This window comes from Rhinopithecus roxellana, chromosome 6 (assembly GCF_007565055.1).
Source record: "Rhinopithecus roxellana isolate Shanxi Qingling chromosome 6, ASM756505v1, whole genome shotgun sequence".
NCBI lineage: Eukaryota > Metazoa > Chordata > Mammalia > Primates > Cercopithecidae > Rhinopithecus > Rhinopithecus roxellana.
The window spans coordinates 147,390,339-147,417,430 of record NC_044554.1 but is presented as its reverse complement, the minus strand read 5'-3'; the positions used below and the strand labels follow the sequence as shown (position 1 = coordinate 147,417,430).

Genomic DNA, 27,092 nt, shown 5'->3' with positions numbered 1-27,092 from the left:
AATAATTCTATCCACTGGGTTGTTGTGAAGATTAAGTGAGTTAACTCACGTAAAACAATTTCTGGCACATAGTATAGGTGTCGATATGTGGTAATGATATTTGTGGTTGTGGTGAGGTGGTTATTGTTTGAAATTAAATTGTACTTTAATCTTTTTCTTCCTAACATGTCTCACTAGCTGGCATTACATATTTATTTGTCTGTTTATTACCTGTCTTCCCATCTAGAAGCTCCATGAAGGGGAATGATTTGTTTACTCATTGCTGTATCTTAAGAATATACCTGTCAGGTATTAGGCACCCAGTGAAGATTTGTCAGATAAATAAGGAGAGGAGGGAGGAGGTAGCGGAGTGAGTGAGTGAGGGGATAAGATATGGCACTTCTCTTGCCAAAGGTAAAAGTTATCCAGGTGGGTCTTAACTCAGCCCTCCTGGCAGACAGGCACAGCCTCCTCTTAGCTTCCTTCTTACTGTCTCCTTGGCTGCATGTGTAGCACTTGGGTATAGTAGATCTCAGTAAACATTGATGGATAAGTGATTAATTAAAATTGACATGGTCTTAGATGTTTCATTTCCAGATATGTTCCTGTGATACAAACATCCCAGTTTAGTGACAATTTGTTTCGTTCTTTCGTAAAACCAGACAGTATAGATTACTCACAGATAATATAAACAAACTTTTTTGGCCCTTAAAGTCTTGGTTACAATGAAGGCAAATGTTTAATTTTTAAAATTTTTTTATAGTTTATGCATTATTTTTACTTCTTCCAAAACCTCATTTAAAATTCTTATGTTTTAGAGGTGAGTAGATTTGACACAGTGACGTTTATTTGAGATGCATTATATATGCAGTCAGAGCAATGAATTCATTCTGTTTATATCAGAGAACATTCCAGCAATTGTAAAGCCACATGCATGCACACATGCACTCTCGAACCACATCCAGTGGCAAGTTATTATGGGGACTGACAGACTGTCATTCTTTTGATGGCTTGAGCTGTATATCTTCTGAACAGCAATGGGGCTCTTATGCAGAAAGTATCATATGTTCCCAGCCAATTTACAGGGAAACAGCAATAACATTTTATCATGGTTGAGAGCCCAGTAGCTGCTTCCTATTAAACTTGCCCTTTCAGATACCTGTCTTGGATTAATTTGTTGATTTCGAATGGAAACTCAGTCTTCTCCAGTGAAGCATGACGTTCTAGGATAGACTCTGAATGACAATTACTGTGTATTCTAGCTGGTTTCAGACCATTACAAGCCTTGGGCACAGTGGAAAACAGAGGACTTCAGTAACTGATTTTAATATCATGTCTAATTTTAACTGTCAGTTATGTATGTGCCAGAGAAAGAATCCTCAGAAAGATGAAATGCAAAACACTTCTAACTTGCTCTTTTTAATGATACACTTTGCTGCGGGTGGGGGCAGGGGGAGGGAAGTGGAGAGGGAGTAACTATCTCCTGAAGGGAATCAGCACGGTGGGGAAGCATCAGATTTGAAAAGTGAGAATGAAAAACTGCCGCCTGATTTTTTGTGTGTGCCCCTCGGGATGCTTCTAAATAGTAATGTGTTCACCAAAAAGGGCTTCCATCAATCAGTACCAGTACTCTTCCTTGAACATTCAAGAAAAATGTAGGGTTTTACAAAGTTAGGATAATTAGCTTTGCTCACCATTTTGTTGAATATTATAGAAAAGAATTTCCTTAGCCGTAAAAGCTCTTGTGAGCTACTACTGAGTGTAACTTGGTAGATCAGAAAGAAGGGAGGAATTCTGTTGCTTTAAATGTGATGAACCATCTTAAAAGATCTAAATTAGGAAGCCCTGAAATTGTATTTCAAATGGAGGGAGAAAGCGACGTTTTGGAGTCTTTAAAAGTATTTTCTCCTTATGGAGCATATTAGATGTATGCATTCTTGAACATTTGTACGTTCCAGTTATAGCAAATTAACTAATTGTTAATTTGTGGTTTTACTTTTCACAATTATTCTCTAAGCACACTGGCTTTATCTTTTCCTAAGTGATATACTACAATAGCATACTGATAGCCTAATCTTATTTAAAAGGAGAAAGCAAGCATCAGTACCAAACTAGACATGCAGTGAACTTGGGTCTCTATAAAAGAATGAATGAAACTGTTGGGTTTCTCTCTGGGAATCTACAGTTGAACAGAATGAATGATAGCTGATTTAGACTGAGTTTCTGTATCTGTTATAATCCTTAGTAAAACCCATCACTATAACATGGGCCACCATATGAATTCAGATACTTGATATGCCACATAGCAGTCTGGGAACCACAGCTACCCCTTAAAGCCTGATTACATAACAGTTGTATTATGTGGTAATTCCATACATATTTTTGGCTGTTAGCCTCAGCCCCCTGCTCTAGCATCTGAAAAAAATGTTTTATTGGCCATGATATTCAGATTTTGAAATAAACAGACGTGTTTTAGACACACAAACAATCTAAGCATGCCAAGATGCACAGTTTGTTTAACATTTACATAAGTGTCTCTTTTCAATGTTTTTATTTTCTGGAAGAGGTTGGTTTTAAGAAAAAGCGGGAAGCTTTTATGACAATTGTTTCATAATGGCTCTGTGTATGAAAGAAACCAAATTGATTCAATGATACTTAGCAAAATTGTGCTTCCCAAACTGCATTATATCTTTAGAATCCAAGTAATGGAGCATTTTGATTCTATTTTTTCTAGGGTCCATATTGAACAGCCGTTTATGCCATCAGCCCAGTGATAGAACAAATGATGTTTCCGCTTGGGCAAGCTTTGTTTTATCAGGATCAGTAACCTTATCAGCAGTTGACCCAGAACTATAATGCATGTCTCTGAATAGATAGCATATGTCACAACTCTGTGCAGACTTGCTTCATAAGCAAGATTGTCTAATAAAGATTTAATAAGTAAGGAAAAGTTTGCAGCAAAAAAGTCGTCTTTTATAATAACTTAAGCTCATTTGCAGCTCCTGGCTCATCTCTTGCATTTATTCTTATAAAAACTAAAGGAATAAACATACATATAAATGCATTCACACAGACTCCCATGATGCATCGTTTATCTGTCAATATTTCTTTCTGAAATATATCATTTGTGGGTAAAGAATGTAGAATTTAAATTATCATATTGGTTTAAGGTTCTTATGTGACACATAAATGTAGTAATGTCCAAAGATTAGAAAACCCATGAGTGTGATAAACCAATAGTACTTTTATGCAATTATATATTAGTTTTTCTTAATAACAGGATAACATAGAAGGTTTTCTCTAAATGCAAAATGGTCCTGGCTCAAAAATTTTATTTAACCAGTAGTGTTTAGTACCCTATAATTCAAAATTGGATTCTTCACTCTCATATCAATCTGCTTAGATTTTAGAAGACATATAATAGATGGAGAGAGAAGATGGAGCATCCCCATACATAAATAAGTCACGCACGACTTGTACATTTTGACACTTAACACTTCTTTTCTTTGACCTTTGACAGGTTAGGGCTTGACCCAAAACTATTGGCTAAAATCCTAAACATGAGCTCAGGACGGTGTTGGTCAAGTGACACTTACAATCCTGTGCCTGGAGTGATGGACGGTGTTCCCTCGGCTAATAACTATCAGGGTGGATTTGGAACAACACTCATGGCTAAGGTATGGTAAATGTAGACACTAACCAAGAGAGAAGGAAAAATGTTTCATGGTCTAATAACACTTTCCTTCTCTTTCTCTTAATAAAGCATATGTCTCATAGAAGAGGCAAAATTACTAGAATATTCACTCTCACTGAAAGAGTAAAAACCTAGCTTAATGAAAATCCGTATCTTGTTCATTTTTATTCCTGGCCTTTTGGATGAGAAGAATGGGCCAGGCTGTGTGTGTGTGTGTGTGTGTGCGCACACGCGCGCTTGGGTTTGTTTATATGAGCTGGTAAAATTTGGTTCATCATAAACTTATGTTAATTTACCAACTTCTTAAATGAGAGCAGTGAGAATTTTCTCATTGTTAATAATACACTGGCAGTGCATATATGCATCACAAGAGAGGATTTTCCCATTGATAATAGATTTCCAAATACATCTTCCTGCTTTAAGATTTTAATATATGGATTTATATGTAAAAATTAGTTAAGTCATTTGAAAAGCAGACTGTCATCCTTCTCTTAAATTTGAGATCTCAACTTTAGAAAGTCTGTGCTGTCAACTGTAGAAAATAATTTTTAGACCAGCTAACTTTCAGATTTCTGCAGTGCTATTTTCTCCCAGTTGAGGGTGGGTTTTTTTGTTTGTTTCTGATTCAAAAGTAGGAATACGGCCAGGCGCGGTGGCTCATGCCTATAATCCCAGCATTTTGGGAGGCCACGGTGGGCAGATCACCTGAGGTCAGGAGTTCGAGACCAGTCCGGCTAACATGGTGAAACCCCGTTTCTACTACAAATACAAAAAATTAATCAGGCGTGGTGGCACGCGTCTGTAAGCCCAGCTACTCAGGAGGCTGAGGCAGGAGAACCGCTTGAACCCGGGAGGTGGAGACTGCAGTCCGCTGAGATTGTGCCATTACACTCCAGCCTGGGTAACAGAGCAAGACTTCATCTCAAAAAAAAAAAAGAAAAAGAAAAAGTAAGAATACATATACCTAGATACCACACAAGCATGCCTTGGAGATATTGTGGGTTCAGTTCCAGACAACCACAACAAAGCAAGTCACACAAATTTTTTGGTTTCCCAGTACATATAAAAATTACATTTATACTATGCCGTAGTCTATTAAGTGTACAATAGCATATGTGTAAACAATATACGTATCTTAATTTTAAAACGCTCTACTGCTAAAAAATGCCAACAATTATTTGAGCCTTCAGTGAGTCGTAAGTCTTTTTTGCTGGTGGAAAGTCTTGCCTTGAGGTTGATGACTGCTGATTGACCAGGGTGGTGGTTGCTGAAGGTTGGGTGGCTGTGACAATTTCTTAAAATAAGACAGTAATGAAGTTTAAGTTTACTGCATTGATTGAGTCATCCTTTCATAGAAGATTTATGTGCTGCTGTTTGATAGCATTTTACCCACAGTAGAACTTCTTTCAAAATTGGAGGCAATCCTCTCAGACCCTGATGCTACTTTATCAACTAAATTTGTGTAATATTCTAAATCCTTTGTTGTCATTTCACCAGGAGTAGATCTATCTCAAGAAACCACTTTCTTTGCTCATCCATAAGAAGCAACTCCTCATCCCTTCAAGTTTAGCACAAGATGGTAGTAATTCAGTCACATCTGCAGGCTCCACTTCTAATTCTAGTTCTATTTCCACCACATCTGCAGTGACTTTCTCCATTGAAGTCTTAAAGGCCTCAAAGTTATACATGAGCATTGGAATCAGCTTCTTCCAAACTCCTGTTAATGTTATATTTTGACTTCCTCCCATGAATCACAAATATTCTTAATGGCATCTAGAATGGCAAATTATTTTCATAAGGTTTTCAGTTTACTCCGCCCAGATCTGTCAGAGGAATCACTATATATGGTAGCTATTGCCTTATGAAATATTTCTCACATAAGAGTTGAAAAATGACTCTTTGATCCATGGGCTACAGAATGGATGTTGTGTTCATAGACAAGAAAACAACATTAATCTTGTACATCTCCATCAGCACCCTTGGGTGACTACATGTACTGTCAGTGAGCAGTCATGTTTTGAAAGGAATCTTTTCTTCTGACCAGTAGGTCTCAACAGTGGACTTAAAATATTCAGTAAACCATCCCATAAACAGATGCACTTTCTTCTAGACTTTGTTGTTCCATTTGTAGAGCACAGGCAGAGCAGATTCAGTGTGATTCTTAAGGGCCCTAGGATTTTTGGAATGGTAAATGAGCATTGGCTTCAACTTCAAGTCACCAGCTGCACTGGCCCTTAACAAGAGGGTTAGCCTGTCCTTTGAAGCTTTGGAACCAGACATTGACTTCTCTTTAGCTGTGAAAGTCCTAGATGATATCTTCCAACAGCAGGCTGTTTCATCTACACTGAAAATCTGTTGTTTAGTGTGGCCGCCCTCATCAGTGATAGCTGGATCTTCTGGATAACTTCCTGCAGTTTCTCCATCAGCACTTGCTGCTTCACCTTCCACTTTTATGTTATGGAGATGGCTTCTTTGCTTAAACCTCATGAACTAATCACTGCCAGCTTCACACATCTTCTGCAGCTTCCTCACCTCTCGCAGCCTTCATAGAATTGAAGAAAGTTAGGGCCTTATTCTGGGTTAAGCTTTGGTTTAAGGGAATGTTGTGGCTGGTTTGATCTATGCAGACCACTCAAACTTTCTCCCTATCAGCAGTAAGGCCGTTTCACTTATCATTCATGTGTTCACTGGAATAGCATTTGTAATTTTCTTCAAGAATTTTTTCTTTGCATTTTGCTGTTTTAGTGGCCCTGCCTTTCAGCCTGTCTTGATTTTCTACACGCCTTCCTCACTAAGCTTAATCTTTTCTAGCTTTTGATTTAAAGTGTGAGACAGCTGACTCCTTTCATTTGAACACTCAGAGATCATTGTAGGGTTATTAATTGACCCAATTTCAATATTTTGTGTCTCAGGGAATAGGGAGGCCTGAGGGTTGAAAGAGAGACAGCAGCAGGGCAGTCAGAACACATGTGTACCACATTTATCGATTATGTTTGCCATCTTATATGCACTTTGTGACACCCCAAAACAGTTTCAATAATAACATCAAAGATCACTGGGCGCAGTGGCTCATACCTGTAATCCCAGCACTTCGGGAGGCCGAGGCGGGTGTATCACCTGAGGTTAGGAGTTCAACACCAGCCTGGCCAACATGGCGAAACCCTACTAAAATAACTCTACTAAAAATAAAAAAGCCGGGTGTGGTGGCCCATGCCTGTAATCCCAGCTGCTCAGGAGGCTGTGGGAGGAAAATCGCTTGAACCTGGGAGGCGGAAGTTGCAGTGAGCCAAGAGTGCACCACCACACTCCAGCCTGGGCAACAAGAGAGAAACTCCATCTCAAAAAAAAAAAAAAGTCACTGATCACAGTCACCATAACAGAAATAATAGTAATGAAAAAGTTTGAAATATTGTGAGAATTACCAAAATGTGACAGCTGCATGAACTGGGCACATGCTGTTGGAAAAACAGTGCTGATAGACTTGCTCAATGCAGGATTGCCACAAACCTTTGATTATTAAAATACAAAAACATGCATGCATTATTTGTGAAGCATGATAAAGTGAAGCAAAGTAAGACAGACAAGATGTGCCCATACTTAGCTTACTCTCCCTCATTCCCCATGATGTTTGTTCATTCTGCTTCTTGAATATGCTTTGAATCCATCCCTCCTCCCCCGCTAGCAGTACCTTGGCTGAGCCTCGTGTGTGTTGTACCACAAATACATCTTAACTGATCTTGTGTTTCAGCCTGATCTTCTCCAGTTTATTTTCCACAACAAAGCAAGAGTCCGCTTCTAAAATGTAAAATCCTGATTGTGTCACTTCTCCTTTGAAGTTTTTGTAGTAGTTTCAGTTACTTAAAGTCCATCCCTGCAACTTGTCTGACAAGCCCCCAGATGCCTTGGCTTTTGCTTGCCTCAACCAGACTGATTCTTTCCCATCCCCCACTCCTTGCTTTCATCATGCTGAACTCACTTCTCCCTCTTGTTCTCTCTCTTGCAAACCTTCACATTTGCTGTTCTGTCTGCCAGGATCATTCTTCCTTGCCTACCACCTCCCTGCCACCCCGATAGTTTTCACCTGGCTCCAGGTCTGTGCTTCACTGTCTCTTTCTCTTCACTTTTCCCAGCACCCCAGACCCTGCTTCCTTGGATCCCATGATAGTACTCCTCCTATCCAATTATACCATGCTTATTTGTCTTTCTCCTTAACACAATGTGAGTTTGGGTGGGCTGTGGCTGTTTTGCTCATGATTTTATCCCAGCTTCTGGCACATTGTCAGCACACTTCAAATATTTATTGGATGAAGTAATATTTGTAACTATTTCCTGTTTTGCAGTTTTATTTCTCTTTGTTTTCATTTAAGAATTAAAAAAAAATTTATGTCAGTCTTACAAATTTCCACAGGTAAGATTACACAGGGAAATTTTTTTTTCTTCAAATCTGTGGAACAAAACCAACAGGTATTGTGGAAGGTGGAAAAATGTAAGAGACACTCAGAAATGAAGGTTTCTGTCTGGAGCAGTTCTGCAGTTATATGAAAGCACTTATTAAAAAATGTTAACATAGTATTTATCTTATTTTTTCAGATTACATTTTTCCTTCTTTGAAACCAAAACATTAGGAACCACAGTTCCAAAGAGCCTTTACCACCAGTCTCAATGTGTTCTCTCCTCCTGTTTGATTTAGGATCTGGGATTGGCACAAGACTCTGCTACCAGCACAAAGAGCCCAATCCTTCTTGGCAGTCTGGCCCATCAGATCTACAGGATGATGTGTGCAAAGGGCTACTCGAAGAAAGACTTCTCATCCGTGTTCCAGTTCCTACGAGAGGAGGAGACCTTCTGAGTGTGCCCTTTGGCCATGGACACTGTTGGGAACCAAACTCTGTCTTGGAGCCTCTTTCTAGCTCACTCCACAAGTAAATGGATTTAATCAAAGGTCGCCTGTCTGCTTTTGATTGTCTAGGTCACAGTAATCCCTAGGATTTTTCCACCCATTTTTAACCACTTACTCTTTTTGTCTTTTTAACAAACATATTATCTGAATTTTTTTTCTGCAAGCCACCGATAGTCTCTGCTAACTAGCTGAATTGACCTTTTACAAAGTTTGATCCCTGAGCATTCTCAGCTAAATCGTTGAATCCTCCAATCAGGATATTATCTGCTTTACAAATAAAAGCAAATCTTTTGTCAACAGGATGAAACCCATCTTAAAGAAAAGGAACTGGTGTGAAGAGAGAAGTTAGAGAAGGGATATGCAGTGAATTACTATCTGTGTCCATCAGGAAGTTTGTCCTGTTAACCAAATGGTTACTGCACTACCAGGGTTACTGGTTTATTTTCCAGGGAGCTGTTAAGGCAGGGGAACTGTTGCAGCATGTTTTCTGTTTGGACTCAGTCACAGTATGGTAGGATATCCCTCACCAACTCCCAACACTCAGCAGACTTGTTTTTATATATTTTTCTTTCTTGTACATTCTTACTACGTATTTTTTTGACTTGAAAAGAATGACATCTTTAGACCCATTTCAGAGCCAATGATGATATTTGCTTTAGATAATTATTATATTATTATAAATATAGCCATATTATTTTGAATTCAAATAAATTTCTATACTGGTAATACTTCCTTGGTGTTTTTGTTTCTTCCCCATCATTCAGTGAACTAATGATCTGACAAACTGATGTTCACATTAATGGGGAAAGGATGGGAATAAAGAGAAAGGAGGGGAGGTCAAAAGGAACAAAGCTCTGAGTTGGCCAGTGGCAAGCCAGCGTTTTGCTGCTTTACCTGAATCCTTATTGAGTATTTGTTTGAATGTTTTTTAGGTCATCAGTTCTCTAGGAATTCAGCCTGTGTTAAGTGTAACATGCCCCAATATGGAGCACAGTCACCACTTTTCCCACCTCAGCCTCTAGCAACATTCCAGGTAATAGACCTTGACACCAAATTTGGCAGAAGTATTATTGCTTTCATCATTTTCCCAGTAATAAAAAATTCCAGGCACTATTATAAGTGCTGGGGATACAGTGATGAACAAGACACAAGATTTCTGCCCTTGCAGAGCATAAGTTCTGGTGTCTCATGTGTTTGTGACAGGTAAGAAATATGTATTTTTCAGATAACTAAAAAGAAAAAGCAGGATAAGGGGGATGGATAGGGAGTGCTGGGGTATTTTCTTAGGGTGATAGGAAAGTTCTCCCCAGTAAGGTGGCAACTGAGCAGAGGTAAGTAAGGGAGTAAGCAATGCAGGTACCTGAGGAACAAACATTCCAGGCAAAGGGAACAGGAAGTACAAAGGCCCTGAGGTAGGACAGTGCTGAATATGAGGAATAACAGGCAGGCTATAAGTGAAGTGGCTCAGAATGAGGGTAGCCAGATCATACGGGGCCTTGCAGCATGTGTTAGAACACTGGCTTTTATTCTGAGCAAAATGGGCAATGGTATCAGTTAGCTTTTGCCGGATAACAAATCACCCCAAAATTTAGTGGCTTAAAACAACAAACGTATTGTTTTTCAAGATTCTGTGGGTTGGCCATATTATTATTCTGGCCTAGACCAGCTCATCTGCAGCTAAAGTCTCTAGTTTGGCTTTGCTCAGCCAAACTAGAGACAAACTGCTGGAATGGTTGGGGCTTCTTTCCATGTGGTCATGCATTTTCCAGGAGGCTAGTATGAATTTGTTCACATAGTGCTGGAAGCATCCCAGCAGCAGCAGAGGACAAGCCTTGACTTTCTATTCTAAGCCTGCGCTTGCTTCATGTTTGTACTTTCCCCTTGGCCACAGCAAATTTCATAGCCAAGCCCAGAATCAGCATAGGAGGGGTCTGCATGAGAGTGTGGACACAAAGAGGGGCATTATGGTTGTCTTTTTGCAAACAACCTATCACAAGCACCCTGTGAAAGTTTTTCACCAGATTGATGTGAGCTGACCTACTTTTTTAAAGGGATCACTCTGGATGCTATGTGGAAAAGAGTCTGTAGGAGCAAAGCTGGAAACAAGGAGACCAATTCGGAGGCAACAGTAATAATCCAGTTGAGAGGTGGTAGCTGGGACCAGAATGTTAAAATGATGAAGGAGGCAAGAGGTGGTTAGATTTTGAACCTAGAAAACAGAGCTACTAACTGATGGATGGCATGAGAGAGAAAGTGGGGAGTCAGGGATAACCCCATGTCAGTGGCCTAAGAAAGTAGAAGAAAGAAGTTGCCATTTCCTATATGGGGAAGATCGTGGGAGGAAGATTTGGGGAGGACTGTAGGAAGTTTAGGAGAAAAAAGTCAGGGATTTATATGAGATGCCTAATAGACATCTAAGTAAAGAACAGAAGTCCAAGGACTGAGCCCTGTGTTACTATAACTTCAGTGGTTAGGAAAATGAGGGGGGATAAGCAAATGAGACTGAAGAGGAGAGATCAGCAAAGTAGGGAAAAAACATGGGAGCAGTGTCCCAGGAGCCAAATGAAAACAGTATTTTAAGGAGGGAATGATCTGATGAGTAATAGGGCTGATAATCATTTGGATTTGGCAAAAGAGCTATCACTGGTGACTTTTTCAAGAGTTTTGGTGGAGTCTTGGAAATGAGAGCTGGATTGAGAATGGGAGAGGAATTGGAAACTAGAGAATTCTTGAAGAGCTTTGCTGCAGAAGAAAACAGACAAATGGGATAGACATTGGCAGCAAATAAGGGGTCAGGAAGAGTTTTATTATATTTTTAAAATAGAAAATATTATGGGATTATACGGATGGAAGTGGAACGATCCAGTAACGAGGGGGAAAGTAATGACACAACAGAGAAGATACTTGCTAAATGATATGTTTTGAGTAGTTGAGAGGGAAGGGATTTAACTGTGGCCAAATCTCTGCAAATTAAAGGAATCAGCAAAAACAGATCAGATCACATTTCAGCCTGTCAGCATCTTACATGAAGAATAGAATTGTAATTAATTATACAGTTTTTAACATGAACAAAATATTTGTGCTGGAAAGGAATTACCTCTGAGTGTGACCCTGTGCAAGCCACCCTCTACTGACCATTCATTTTCTCATCTATGAAGTTGTCATAAACAATCTAGCTTAATATTAAATGCTTTCTGGAAATGAAAACAAAAGATGGAAGTTAAGGACAGTCACGCATGATAGCAAGCATATGGAAGAATTGGAACCCTTATACATTGCTGCTGGGAATATAAAATGGTGCAGCCACTTTGGAAAATAGCTTGGTAGTTCCTCAAAAGGTTAAACAGTGTTGGCACATGATCCAGCAATTTCACTCCTAGATGCATAACCAAGAAAGGAAAAAAATATCTCCACACAAAACTTGTACACTAATGTTCATAGCAGCATTATTCATAATAGCTAAAAAGTGGAAACAATCCAAATATCCCCCAGCTGATGATTGGATGAACAAACTATTATATCCACACAATGGAAGATTGCTTGACCATACAAAGGAATAAAGTACTGATCCATTCTACCACATGCATGAACTTAAAAACATATCAGGTGAAAGGCGGCAGACGCAAAGGGCCACGTATTGTATGATTCTACTTATCTGAAGTATCGGATAATAGGCAAATCCACAGTGACAGTAGATAAGTGGTATCCAGGGACTGGAGAGGGGGAAATGGGGAATGACTGCTAATGGATACGGAGTTTTTTGAGGGCAGTATTGAAAATGTTCTGGAATTAATAGTGATGGTTTACAACTTTGTGGATGTATATTAAAATCACTGAGTTGTATATTTGTAAATAGTGAATTACATCTCAATTTTTAAAAAGCCTAAGGAAAATATCATGAGTTCAGATCTTTTGATAAGTGGTTCTCAACTGGGGCAGTTTTGCTTGCCAGGGGGACACATGGCAATGGTTGGAGACATTTTTGGTTGTCCATTTTACTGGTATTTAGTGGGTAGAGGCCAAGAACGTTGCTAAACCTCTTACAGTGCATGGGACAGCACCCACAACAATAGTTATCCTGCCCAAAATGCGGGTCAGGCAAAGTTTAAGAAATGCTGCTCTAGGTGTACGTTCCACAGGACCTGAACTCAGCATATCAAAACCTGAGCTCCTCATTTTCCCCCAAAGCCCTGCTTCTCCTTCTGGTCCTACCCCATGACTTCTCCCAGGCTTTCAGGACCCATCCCTGACTCCTCCACTCAATCTCCATAGCTAATCCTAAATCTCTAGTGCCTATTATAGGCCCTCACCAGTTCTTATTTAGGGCAGCAGTCCCCAACTTTTTTGGCACCAGGGACTGGTTTTGTGGAAGACAGTTTTTCCATGGGCGGTGGTTGGGGGAATGGTTTTGGGATGAAGCTGTTCCACCTCAGATTATCAGGTATTAGATTCTTGTAAGGAGCGCACAACCTAGATCCCTCACATGTGCAGTTCGCAATAGGGTTTAGGGTCCTGTGAGAATCTAATGCAGCCGCTGATCTGACAGGAGGCAGAGGTTAGGCAGTATTGCTTGTTCACTGGCTGGCCGCTCACCTGCCCTTCAACCCAGTTCCTAACAGGCCACAGACCAGATCAGTACTAGTCCTTGGCCAGGGGGTTGGAGACCCCTGATCTAGGGTACTTCAGTATCTTCAGTGACACCTTTTATTTTTCCTAACAGCTTTTTAAAGGTACAGTGTACATACAATGAAATTTGCTCCTTTTATACAATGAATGACTTTTAGTAAATTTAGAGTTTTACAACCATCACCACAATTCAATTTTAGAACATTTCCATCACCCCTGCAAAATCTCTTGGATCCATTTGTAGTCACTCCTCATTCTCCCTGCCCCCAGCCATTGGCGGCTACTAAGCTTTCTGACTCTAGATTTAAAGCTGCTTCTTGGCCACCAGCCTGGTTTTATTTCCCAGTTGCTGAGCACTGCTGCAGAAGAGGTCTAAGACTGAAATCCAATCCAGCCAACCCCCTGTTTAGAATGTTTGAGTCTAGGATACAGTCTGGTCTCCAAGACCCTCCTGCCGGGGCTTCTATTTCACTGGCACCACTGCCCGCAGTACTTGTCTTTTCCCAAACCTGCCATGCTTTGCACACCTCAGTACATTTGCACATGTCATTTCCTCCATTTGGAATGCCCTTTGCCGCCCCTTCTGGCACTGTGACCGGTTCAGCACAGTTATCTTCTAAAAAGCCTTCCTTGGCTACTTCAGACTCAGTTGTGGCCACTCTGTTTTCATAGCTCCTTGTTGATATCTTTCTCATCACAGGACTTGCCCTGTTACATTATATTTGCAGGTTTGCTCATTTGTCTTCCTCACCAGACTGTGAGCTCCTGGACGGCACAGAATGTGTCCTGTCAGCTTTGAGGTTTGCGTTGGGTTCAGCACCTAGCATTAAGTAAGAGCTCAATAAGCGTTTGAATAAATGAATGAGTGAAAGCTCGGGGCCAGGCGCGGTGGCTCACGCTTGTAATCCCAGCTCTTTGGGAGGCCGAGGCGGGCAGATCACAAGGTCAGGAGATCGAGACTATCCTGGCTAACACGGTGAAACGCCGTCTCTACTAAAAATACAAAACATTAGCCGGGCGTGGTAGCGGGCGCCTATAGTCCCAGCTACTCGGGAGGCTGAGGCAGGAGAATGGCGTGAACCCGGGGGTTGGAGCTTGGAGTGAGCCGAGATCGTGCCACTGCACTCCAGCCTGGGAGACAAAGCAAGACTCCGTCTCAAAAAAAAAAAAAAAGAAAGCTCGGGCATTACATTTATGTTAGGGGAATTACTGACTGCATAAACGTTTTCTTAAAGATTCTTGCTTAGCAGACCAAGTTTATTAGTCAAAAGTTTAGCTTATGCTGTTAAAACTGGAGAAATTCTGGAAAAGAGAAAGTATGCATTTTTGGTAGCAAGCTTAGTCTAAACTTTTATGTACTTGCCTACAGTAAAGCATGCACCTATTTCCCCTTATGGAGCACAGCTGTTGCAAATGTCATCTTACATAACATGCTATGTAGACCTTGAGACATGAGGTGAATCTCAGAAGAATCTAGGTTTGATTTATTCAAGGGAATCTGTAAATAGGTGTTTGAGAGACTCTGCCATCCTGCTAATCTGACACCATTATAACGGAGCACACTGCTCAGCCACAGCCGAGTCCACATGAAAGCGAACACCAAATGAACTGGGCCCACTCCTTAGCCCTTCTTCACATTACACAAAGTTCAATCTTGTTTTCTAAGTAATCAGAAATGTGTATAATATGTCCACATTGTAGGGGGGAGAAAGGCAAATCCGAGCAGAGAATGGGGCAAAATTATCCATGTGCATAAATTCTACCCAGGCTACTGTCAGAAGCCTGCTGCTGCTCAGGAAAACCGCGAGTTACTACCAGCCTCAGCTGCGGTAACTGCACCCTTGAGCATTCTCAAGTGGCCAGCCAATGGGGAGGCGTCTGCCTGAGTGGGGTTTTTAGCCATCTTTCAGTTCAATTGAAGAGGGAGCTTAAGGACATCATAGGGATTTGTAACATTCCATGCAAGGTGTCAGACCCATAAACTAGCGTGTCCATCATACCGATGCGCAAGTGGAATCGTCTCTCATTGGTGGCAGACAGACTGAAGATGACCTTTTGCTATGTAATTGTATTCATCACTTAATAATTCAAGAATATCTAAAGGGGATGAAGACTTCTTTATTCAGATTAGAGCATTAATAGGAAAACACAGTAAATCAGAAGCCCTTTGCAACCAGCCTACAGGGAGTGCTTTCGAATGGCTTGGTTACAAGAATGGTTCCTGGGCTGGGAGACAGAAGACCTGAGTTCTAGTCCTAGGTCAGCACTAAGCTATGTGTGTTGTAGATCTGTTTCCTTCTCTTTAAAATGAGGGCATTCCATTGATCTTTAAGGTTTGTTTTAGCTCTAAAATTCTGATTCCCCGTAGTTAAGGATTTAAGAAAACATGAGGCATGTGCTTCTGACAGTTTTTGGACTCTCTCTGGTTAGGTATTATTTATTGCTCATATAGCCATCTCATTTATTAAGGTTTTTTTTATAGCCAGGAATAGATTCAAAGATCAATACATTTTTATTAATGATGGTCCGTCATGCCTGGTAAAGAGATAGCAAGAAAGCTCATCTAGAATGAGCCACTTGAATAAACCTGACACATAAGCTTAGCTTCAAGCTGCATTTTGGCAGGCCTCTCTGTGAAATAATGACATTGGCAGAGGAAGAAACTATGGAAACCTTCTTCACAGCCAGACTCATAAAATCAAAAGCAGGTTTGGGGTATGCTTCTCAGCCCTGGCTGTAGATGCAAATCCCATGACTTTTTGAGTGTAGCATTTTATCTTCAAAAGGACAAAATTTGGCATTTGCTGTAGTCATTAAAAATGATAAATGCCTAAAATACTTTAGAGTTTGGATTACTGTAGGTTCGAATAAATACTGTGTCAATACTAAACAGGATTTTAGAGTGGAAAACTTCTCATGGACATTGTCAAATCAAAACTCAAAATCTTTTCACTATTTTCCCTTTAATCATATGAATTGAGCATAATTGTTGCCAGTTCTCCTTGTAAAAATGATGGTCTGGGCCTTTTGGAAGTGAATGACTCCTCCCAGCACCATTAAGAGATAGCCTCGTGCCCTGAAAGAGTTAATTCACTTCCAGATGGAGCTTTTCAGCCCCTGTGAAGAGTTCAGATGATATCAAGTTCACCAGTCTTTTACATTTGTTTTGTGCCTCTTGAACTTCGTTTGTATACCATTTATGGATAGAATTGAAGTAGTCTGTGGTAATTTTAGACTATTTGAGACCTTTTCCAGAAATTTCACCTTAGAGTTCCAATCCCAGAGACTCCACAGCAAATGCAGCTTTCATCTCGTCTCTCCATCCCTCCTCTTAATGACCTTAACCCTGACCTGAGGACCACTCTCTATAAGTGCCAAACATGATTCATTCTCTTTGCTTGGTTTAGTTTTGTTCCTTTAATGAGCCAAGATGACCAGGGAGACCCGATAGCTTATTTGCACTAATGTAAGTATGCTCTACTAGTTAACTCCTAACTCATTTATTTGGCTTTTACTTTGCCTAGAATTGACCCTCTGTCTCAGAGATGAAACATCTATGTCTTAGACAAAGAGATGCAAACAGTTAACATAAACAAGAGTCAGGATACAGACTACTACCCTAGAGTGAAACATAAAACAAACTGCTGGAGAGGGAGAGTATCTTTATATCCTGTACCTCAACTGCCATATTATAGTCCAGTATAAATGTTCATTAACATGTTTTATTATACAGTTACAGCCTAATGCGCTCCGGTTCAGACTACTTTCCTCTTGTGAGTTCTAGGAGTCATCGTATCTCCAAGTTAAAAATTTTTGTGTTTGTCACTTTGTGATTCGAATGTCTTATTTCTCCAGCCTCTACAACATAATTTCTGATTCTGCTTGTGTGTGCAGGCATGCTTTTCTGACTTGAGTTTAATACATAGTCTCTGTTTTTTTTTTTTTTTTTTTTTCAAAGTTGCGATGGCAGAACTGAGCCATCAAGGACGCTTAGAAGGTGATAAGCTGGAAGAGACTTTTAAGGAGAAGATTTACGATGGGTTTAGTTTCCCTGTTGTCCAGCTTGCCACTTTCAGCCCAATTCATTTTGGATTGGTAGGGGTCTGTCCATGGCGTTCTGACAAATGTGTTTTTATCCTTGTGAATTTATGCTCACTTCAGTGTCCAAAAAAAAAAAAAAAAATCTATTAAAAACTGATATGACTTTGAACAGTGGCTTGGTCCCCGATTATGGCCTTTCCTGGCCATCCCAGTTAATTTCTGGCTGGACCATCTAGTGACATTAAAAGCTGCCCCTTCCAAAGCTGGATGTTCCCCACATTGCACTGTACTCATTGCAGTTTAGTCTAGTCTCTTTTATAGGTCAGTGACACCTTGAAGCCTGTATACCTGAGTCCCACAAATCTTAAAAGATGCAATTTTCTTGGCAGCTTTATCTTCCTAAGATGAATTGGAGGGTGGGAGTCAAGGACAGGGTTCTAATCTGTGTTAGGACCAGGGACGATAGAGACCTCTGTCTTCGCACTGGGAAGCTGCTGGCTGAAGGACTAAAAGAAGGGTTTCTTAAGTGGTTAGTTACATGCTGGAATCTTTGTTGTTTTTAAAACAATCTGCTTGTTCTCTAAAAGAACCTGTTTGTGCTTCTCCTTGAAAAGTACCAGTGGCATTCCCTCACCAACAATACAGCTTTAGGAACTTACTCTCTTCAAAAGAAATAAAATTTCAAAGAAAATTCTTCTAAGGTGGTCAAAGAGTTATCAAATCTGGAGAGTTGGGGAATCTTTTCTTGTGTTAGCCCTGTTATGCCAGATGGTTTCTTTAAAAAAAAAAAAATCATGAATGTATTCTGCATGGTCAGGCATTGTCATCTCTGCAGAGAACTGTCTTTGCCTAATGTCCTGTCTGATGGGCCATTCTATGTATTATATGCTACATAATCTCCACAAATGTATACTGTGGTCCATAAAACTGCCATACTGTTTTCAGAAACTAGTAAGTCACAAAGTAAACCTGAGACAGTGCTGTTAATAAACACAAATTGCAAACAAGAAGGTAGTAAGTGGAAATAATGCACTCATTTAGGAGTCATAAAGCCTTTGATCTTACTTTGAAGGAAAGAGTCTATGTTTAAACTACCCATTCAGGGACAGCCAGATCCCCATAAAGAGCAGTGCTTTTTGCTTTGATAGAAAATCACTGAGGCCTGTCTAGCAGGTCTGGTTTGTAAACAGATTAGTTAAAGGCTCATCAGGACTGATTTGCATAGGATTCAGCAAGCCTCAGTCACTTAATGAGCAATGCCATTTCCAGGTTGGGAAGAACACCATTTTTCCCCCCTAGCTATAAGTCTTAGATCATTACTTTGTGGGAAAGGGAAAGAATATTCATATAAAGTGAACCCTTGCTGTCCTCCACTAATGGGAAAATGATGACCTAAGACTGGCTTTGCTTGCTCTAAATGGTGAAGGTTGTAATGAAAGAAATAGGTGATGAGTTTGAAATTAGGTTACAAAAAAGGTTTCCCTACCCTTCTCTATTGTTAGAGAGACAAAGGAGGACTAATGTGAATTATAATAGAGAAGGTAAATGCACTGCAGACACAGACCACAAATATGTATCCACAAATGTTTATGGAGGACCTCCTTGGAACCTGGCTGTGTTTGTGTGTCAAGGGTGAGACATTCCATGCTGCCCAAGGCAGAGTGAGCCTCTGCCTGCGCTGAGCCTCCCTTCTGGGGCCATCATTACAGAGAAATGGGAACAGCAGAGGAAAGGAATTTGGCAGTTTAAGCACAGGTTTTGAAATTTCTACCAGTGAGCCGCCATTTGCTTGAAAGATGGCAAGAACAGTATTTCCAGAGAGAGCAAATCCTCTGATCAATCTTACTGCACTTTTATTTTTGAGTTTCAGAATAATGGGCAATCACCTTCCTGTCAGTAATTAAGAACCTCTCTTTTCCTTAAATGTTGGAGAAAAATGTTCAAAGAAGAGGGGCGTGGTGGCTCATGCCTGTAATCCCAGCACTTTGGGAGACTGAGGTGGGCAGATCACTTGAGGTCAGGAGTTCGAGACCAGCCTAGCCAGCATGGCAAAACTCCATCTCTACTAAAAATACAAAAATTAGCCAGGCATGGTGGTGCGTGCCTGTAATCCCAGCTACTAAGGAGGCTGAGGCGTGGGAATCACTTGAACCCTACTGGCAGAGGTTGCAGTGAGCTGGGATTGTGCCACTGCACTCCATTCTGGGCGACAAAGCAAGAATCCATCTTTAAAAAAAAAGAAAAAAAAGAAAAAATGTCGAAAGCAAGCCTTTGCCTATTTTGATCACTTAATAGATAACAAACAGAGCAGCTCAGTAGAAACAAAAAATTAGAAACCGCTTATTTTTAACTTTGAAAAATAAGCAGTTTCTAAGTAAAACAAAGTGATCTCTGAAGTTTTCGACCCTGACTTCCAAGCATGCCGTGAACCGCTGGGGGACAGTGGCTGCTTCTTTGTCTGGCTTGCAGCAGCAGCATCCTGCTTATGGGAAATGTTTTTAAAATATTGTCAACGTTGCAACATTAACTTTCTCAGCTGGAAACTTGGGTTTAAATAGCAACCTTTGGCCTTTGGGTCCTGCCTTGTCAAGGCCAAGGACCTCAGCCTTACCCCTGCTTCCTAGAAGCGAGATCAAATCAGCACTCTCCTGTAAATGTCACCTTGGATCCATTGCACTCAGGAAGACACAGTGCAGCTCTGGGAAGTGTTAGAAGAGAGCCTGGGGACAATTTCATACTGGCGTGATCAAGACTCCGGGTCCTGTCCAGGTAATTCAGATGGATAGTGGGTGTAAAGGGAGGCCATGCCCTCTGTCTCTCCAGGTGGATTTAATTAGGCTAAGGAGGAAGAGGAGGCCTTATTAGTTTGTCTGCTTGTGAATATGGCTAGGGAGAGCATTCTAGTAAAATCTACTTGAGACCAGGTAAGACACCTGCATCCCTCCCTAGGAAAATGGGGGGTATTCTATATCTCACAAGGGACCATGTGTGAGGCCTCAGAGAGCCTTGCAGTCCCTCTTGCTGGCACCTTTCCTCAACCCCACTATTTTCTGATGGAGAAATTTCTTCCAGCTTGCCTTTGTCTACATCTCTCTCAACTTCCATATGGGCACAGACTTGCTTTTTACAGGCAGGGACCTCCTGCTTGGAAGAAGCCCTTTAGATGGGCACTGACAAGAAGGCTCTAACCCACCTACCTACTGAGGAGGCCTCTTGATGTGTGGCAGCACCTGCATTTCTACCACAGGCTGGCATGAGGCAAATGAGCACGTCCACTGCCTGAGAAGATGTGCAAACACGAGCTCCATGAGGGCACGGACCATGGTTTTGTGACTGAGGTATCACAAGCACCTGGCACACTGGATGCATTCCACACATGGCATTTGTTTGGTGCATGAGTGAAGGAACAAATGAATGAGATGACCCCAGTTTTTATTAGTAATTCTCTTGAATTACTAATAAAATTACTAAGGAACTAGTAATTCCCTTTCCTTTAGCTGTCCAGGAACACAGGCAAAGCCAAAGCTCCCAGGGTCCTGATTCCATGGGCTCTAAAGCAGGAAGGATTGGAGGAAATGAGGGACTGACTGTAGTGAGGCGGGTTTGCCAAGTCTTAGGAAGCCTGGCGCCAATATTTGGAAGCTTTCCCTGAGTTAGAAACATGAACGCATAGCCTCTGTTATTATGGGCCCAGGACCAATTCCAAGGCATCAGGAAGAGGCCCTCTAAACATCCCTTTACACACATAAAGCACTAGCAGTTTCTAACCTGTAGTAGATGTTTAATAAATGCCCTTGCTCTCAGAGTGACTGCATCTGAATACTAGCAGGTAGGATCTTTGATTGGAGTCACGAGCCTGTTAACACTGAAATGCTGTGCTAATCAAGCTTAGAGAACACAGAAGCCCACCATAGCAGAAGACCAGAAACGGCTTAATCTCATTTCACTTAATATATCTAAGTGAGATATATCTAAACACTCTGCTTTATTTTACAAACTTATAATCAACTTTTGAAAATAATGATGAAAGCCATCCTTTGCTGCCCTACTCACCTCCCACATCCTTCAACACTGTATTAAAAGGTGGGCCCCGGAGAGGTCAGGCCTGAGTTCTAAACCCGGCAATACCATTTTCTAGTGTGGACTTGAGCAGGTGACTTAGCCTCTCTCAGTGTCAGTTTTCTTTTTTCTTTTTTTTTTTGAGACAGAGTCTTGCTCTGTTGCCCAGGCTGGAATGCAGTGGTGCAATCTCGGCTCACTGCAACCTCCACCTCCTGGGTTTAAGCAATTCTTCTGCCTCAGCCTCCTGAGTAGCTGGGACTGCAGGCACGTGTCACCACACCCGGCTAATTTTTAGTGTTTTTAGTAGAGACAGGTTTTCACCATGTCGGCCAGGCTGGTCTCAATCTCCTGACCTCATGATCCACCTGCCTCGGCCTCCCAAAGTGCTAGGATTATAGGCGTGAGCCACTGTGCCCAGCCTCTCAGTGCCAGTTTTCTCATCATGACATAGGGATAATAGTAACTGTCCCAGGGGATAATTGAAAGGCTTAAATAACACGGTGTAGGTACAGGGCATGGCATAGTGTCTGCCACATAGTAAATGCTCACTAAAACTTACAAGCTCTTATTATGAGCTACTGGTAACCAAGAAGCCAGTTGGTGAAGAGCAAACTTGATAAATACAAGACTGCCATCAGCCATCTTCTACTTCAAATGGTTTCTGGTTAGTTAGCAAGAGGGTATTTGAATCTGCTTGTGGGAGATTTTTTTTCTCTAATGTCATAGGACCCAGTAGAGATAGTGAATACGAAAAGCCTGGCTCTGTCAAACTTGGCAGAAGATAAGTCAGAAATGTGCTGGGCCGGGCGCGGTGGCTCAAGCCTGTAATCCCAGCACTTTGGGAGGCCGAGACGGGTGGATCACGAGGTCAGGAGATCAAGACCATCCTGGCTAACATGGTGAAACCCCGTCTCTACTAAAAAAAAAAAAATACAAAAAACTAGCCGGGCGACCTGGCGGGCGCCTGTAGTCCCAGCTACTCGGGAGGCTGAGGCAGGAGAATGGCGTGAACCCGGGAGGCGGAGCTTGCAGTGAGCTGAGATCCGGCCACTGCACTCCAGCCTGGGCGGCAGAGCGAGACTCCGTCTCAAAAAAAAAAAAAAAAAAAAAAAAAAAAAAAAAAAAGAAATGTGCTGGACTCATGGGCTATATCTGCTAAGACAAAAGCAGTGGTCTGCAAGGTCATATTCTGGGAGACAAATCTTGCTGAATGAATTCCACTCAGAGCTGGGGCTTTGGCGCAGCCCAAGGCTGTGAGTGCTCAGCCCAGTGGGGCAAATGGTGGCTTTAAGTCTTGTCTTTTGTGCAATCCTCCCCTACCCCATTCTTTGATGTGGAAAATGGACACTTTGTCAATCTCATGTAAAGTGCTATGCAGATGCGGTTTCAAAGCACTTTCCCACCTCCACCCAATGAGATCCCTGTCCCTGAGACTTTCCCATTTAGAAATTCTGAAGCTGCCAGACAAGCAGACATCACTCTAAACCAAACTGGAGATTGCTAGCTAAATGTCTGCAAACCCAGGGACTCAGCTGGTGCATAGCTGATGGGAATGTAGACTGATAAAAGTCTTGCTGGAGGATCATTTGCCAACAGATTTTAAAAACACTCATTTATAATTAAACACAGAAATATTTACAAATGTATTCATTCATCTTAGCTTCTTTTATATAATAGTATTGACAAGTGATTCAGATCCTTTTCCATGCCCTGGTCTCCTTATTGGGCTCTTTCTAGCTAAGCTTTGCCAGGCCCAGTGCGGCTGGTGAAGAGATTTGGCTTTGGAGGTGGCAGTGAAGTGGGAAGAGCCACCACAAAACTATAGGAACCACCAGGCACGGTGGCTCACGCCTGTAATCCCAGCACTTTGGGAGGCCAAGGCTGGCAGATCACGAGGTCAGGAGTTCAAGACCAGCCTGGCCAACATGTTGAAACCCTGTCTCTACTAAAAATACAAAGATTAGCCAGGTGTGGTGGTGGGCACCTGTAATCCCAGCTACTCAGGAGGCTGAGGCAGGAGAGTTGCTTGCACCCAGGAGGCAGAGGTTGAGTGAGCCGAGATTACACCACAGCACTCCAGCCTGGGTGACAGAGCAAGACTCCATCTCAGGGGAGGAAAAAAAGAACCATAGGAACCCTGGAATGTTCCCTACCACTGTCAAATTGTCAATAAGGCATGAAATGGCTGGTGAAAATTATCTATCCATCCTCACTTGCAGCCATCCACAGCTCTCCTGGTTACTGACCTGTAGTAGATGCTTAATAAATGCCCTAGGCAGGGAATACAAATAACTGCATATAGCCAGCCAAACATGCTTCCAGCATAATAGATCCATAGAATGTAAACAGAAATCATAGTAAAATAGAGCTACTGTGTGCAGCCAGGGGAAGACAGGAAGATGGTGTTGGGAAGGAAAGAGGATTAGAGAGAGAGCTGCCATTGTTTAGGATAGTTATCTTAGGACATAGAGAATAGAATAGGGGCTTTGGAATATAGCAGACTTATATTTGAGTACCTGAATTCCCAATAAATAGCAAACTACTTAACACTTCTGAAGCTTGGTTTCCTCATCTATAAAATGGAGAAGCAGGCAGGCACTTTGGGAATCTGAAGCAGGAGGATCACTTGAGCCCAGGAGTTGGAGATCAGCCTGGGCAACATAGAGAGACCCTATCTCTACTAAATAAAAATAAAAATTAGCTGGGTGTGGTGGCACATGCCTGTAGTCCCAGCTACTCAGAGGCTGAGGCAGGAGGATCACTTGAACCCAGGTGTTTGAGGCTATAGTGAGCTATGATCACACCACTGTACTCCAGCCTGGGCAACAGAGCAAGACCCTGTCTCTAAAAAAAATAATAATAATTAAAACAAAATAGGAAAAGCAATTTGTGGAGCTATTGGCAGAATTAAGTGAGGTGAAGGAGCATATACAAAGCATCTGACCCAGGGAAGGTACTCAGTAAAAGTGAGTTTCACTTTCAAATACTTTGTCTTGTTGTCTCCTTAAGAAATGTTTATTATATAAGTTGTGTAGATTTCAGATTCAAAAGACACAATCAGTGTGACATATCTAAAACTCTGTTATGTCCCAGATATGAACAGTCTGATTTATATCATATACATAGCTTCCACTATCTTAGTGGGGTTTTAAGGAATTTACCCTTGTAGTGACCTTTTTGATTAAAGACTCTGTTAAGAAGTTGGTTAAATAACAAAGTATGGATTAGTAAGTCCAAGAGCAGCATTTGAAAAATATGATTACCTAAAATGTGGTGCTTCCAGTAAGCACTGTGTTTAACATCAGGTGAGTTGTATTGGTATCTTTTGCATAACAGATGGCTTTGAAGTTTACTCAAAAGACAATTTAAAAGCCTGATCAGGCAAGGGATGGCGGGATGTTTTAAAGCCTGCTTTTACCCAGGCATTCCATGCAGATAAGCACCAGGGTAGAGGAAGAAGAAGAAATGGTCTTCTAAGCTGAAGTGTTCTGTTTCACTTCCTTCTGTCCCAAGTAGTTGCTAAAGTAATTTACAATTTGGAAAGCTGTGATCACCCTACCTGGAGCAGTAAAATCTCATGGTGGGGCCTCGTAATTTATCACCGGCAGTAAATGCTAACAAATTATACTGTACTAAAAGCCATTGCCCAAGAGTTTAGCCCAGAAGACACCAAGGCAAGGCCTTTATTTTTATTTTTTTATCAGGATGAGTGAATGTTTAGTCTACTGGATATTTTTCAAGCTTACATTTTTATATTATACCTTTTGGTTTTTTTGAACCAGATCCAAGTTTGACTTTGGTATTTGCGGTAATGTACTCTTTGTTTTCCCTTGATTTCCCATCTCACTGTTACCTCTATCCCAGTGGAGCCTTTCCAGTGTTTGAAGAGGGCAAACATTGATCTAGCCTGAAGTTAGAATAGGAAAATATGTGTGAGGAAATTGATGTTACCATTTGCACTCAGTCACTCGGTCAAGAGTCAGCTCTCTCATTTTAAAAGCAAAATATGCATCAAAAACTTCAACAGACTTCAGCGGCAATGGAAAGCAGCATGTTTGGAAACCGCACATCAGGAGGCCTACTGCTGAGTTCAGAATGATTACCATATCCCATCATACTACCTTCTAGTGAAATCTAACACTTTCTTGTTAGAGTCTTAGAAACTATTCAAGACCAATCCATTTAGCCAAAAAAAAAAAAAAAAAAAAAAAAAAAAAATCCTCTCTGGGTGAATTTACTGATACCAGAGAACAGATTTTTTTAAAAACCCAAGAATTCTTCTCTAAAAAAAAAATTAAAGAAAAAAGCTTTCCTCAAGATACTAAGGACCCTGAGGCCTCAGAGGCGCTTGGTCATGTGCCAGATTTGAGCATCTTCCTCTACTCTTTTCCCAAATGCCACAGAGAGGGAAAAAAAGTGAGGAAATATCACTTATTCTGCCTCTTTACTGCCTTTTAGATCAATTGGAAATCAAGTTTTCGTTGGTTTTATTTGTTTTAGATCGGGATTTCTTTCTTTCTAGTTGAGTAACAGGGTTGCTCATACAAGCCACCCTTTCTCTTGCTCTTGTGAACTGGGAGCCCGTGAGAGTGGCAGCACCTGGGGCCATGATAGACATGCAGAGCCTGGGTTGCCAGACCTGTCTGAGAAGAGCTGCTGAGTATCCCTAGCTCGCACTGTGTCAGGAGATGCTGGTGTTTAGGGTTGTTGGCAGGTTTTTAGTTTGAAGGGATGTCCTTTGCGAGGAAAGAATCCTAAACCCAGAGCACTCCAAGAAGCAGAGGGCTTATTCATGGGATACACATGGACCTGAACTGGAGTCTGAAAGCAAGATCTGGAGGCAGCTCCAGGACAGGCTGCCCTCTGCCCCTAGCTCCTGTGTCTGCTCCACTCTCCCCACTTCACAGACCACATTTCAGTGCTTCCTCATGGCTTCTGCTGCTGCACAACTTAGACTTTGACGTGGTCCATCATGGCCCCTCCAACCCCTTTCTGCATCAGCATCTCCTTTTAGCTTCAGCTCATACTGATGCCTGACTTCCTCCATCTCAATTCTCAAGAGCTAGAATCTGATCAGTCCAATAAAATGTTTTGCTCCCAACCTTCCACAGGTCACTGGCTGGCCTAGAATTGGACTCTGGATCAGCTCGAGGGGCTGGGGTTACAAATGATCTGCATGAAGGCTGACCCTCAGCAGGGGAGGCCAACCTCAGAAGGCTGACCCTCTGAGGACCGACAGGCAGTTTGAGAGGCCTGAGAGGTGGGCCGCTGGCCACTCTTAAATTTATCACAGCTTGTAGGAACTACAGAATAAAAAATCTCAATGCAACATGGGAAAAAACTCTGAGCTGGGTGCGGTGGCTCACGCCTGTAATCCCAGCACTTTGGGAGGCCAAGGTGGGCCGATTACAAAGTCAGGAGATCGAGACCATCCTGGCCAACATGGTAAAACCCCGTCTCTACTAAAAATACAAAAATTAGCTGGGCGTGATGGCATGCGCCTGTAGTCCCAGCTACTTGGGAGGCTGAGGCAGGAGAATCACTTGAACCCCAGAGGCGGAGGTTGCAGTGAGCTGAGATCACACCACTGCACTCCAGCTTGGCGACAGAGCGAGACTCCATCAAAAACAAAACAAAACAAAAACACACACACACACCCCAAAACAAAACTCTTACCTGCTCCCCAATGCAAATGTCAGTTTAAGTCAGGAAATAAAAAAAGTTTCTAAATTTATTTACTGCCAAACCTATTCTAGGGAGAGAAAGAAGGAAAGGTGAGTATGAGGAACT

General features: G+C 41.6%; 1 protein-coding gene across 2 annotated transcripts in view; it reads left to right on the top strand.

The window, feature by feature from the left end:
• Positions 1 to 9,301, top strand: part of HIBADH (3-hydroxyisobutyrate dehydrogenase) — a 139,339-nt gene extending 130,038 nt beyond the window's left edge. For both annotated transcript variants that reach the window (XM_010388315.2, XM_030933234.1), the window contains 2 exons: positions 3,500 to 3,656; positions 8,364 to 9,301. In XM_010388315.2, coding sequence (XP_010386617.1) covers positions 3,500 to 3,656; positions 8,364 to 8,522 — 316 coding nt within the window. In that variant the 3' untranslated portion in view covers positions 8,523 to 9,301. The remainder of the gene's footprint in view (positions 1 to 3,499; positions 3,657 to 8,363) is intronic.
• The last annotated feature ends 17,791 nt before the right edge of the window (positions 9,302 to 27,092 follow it).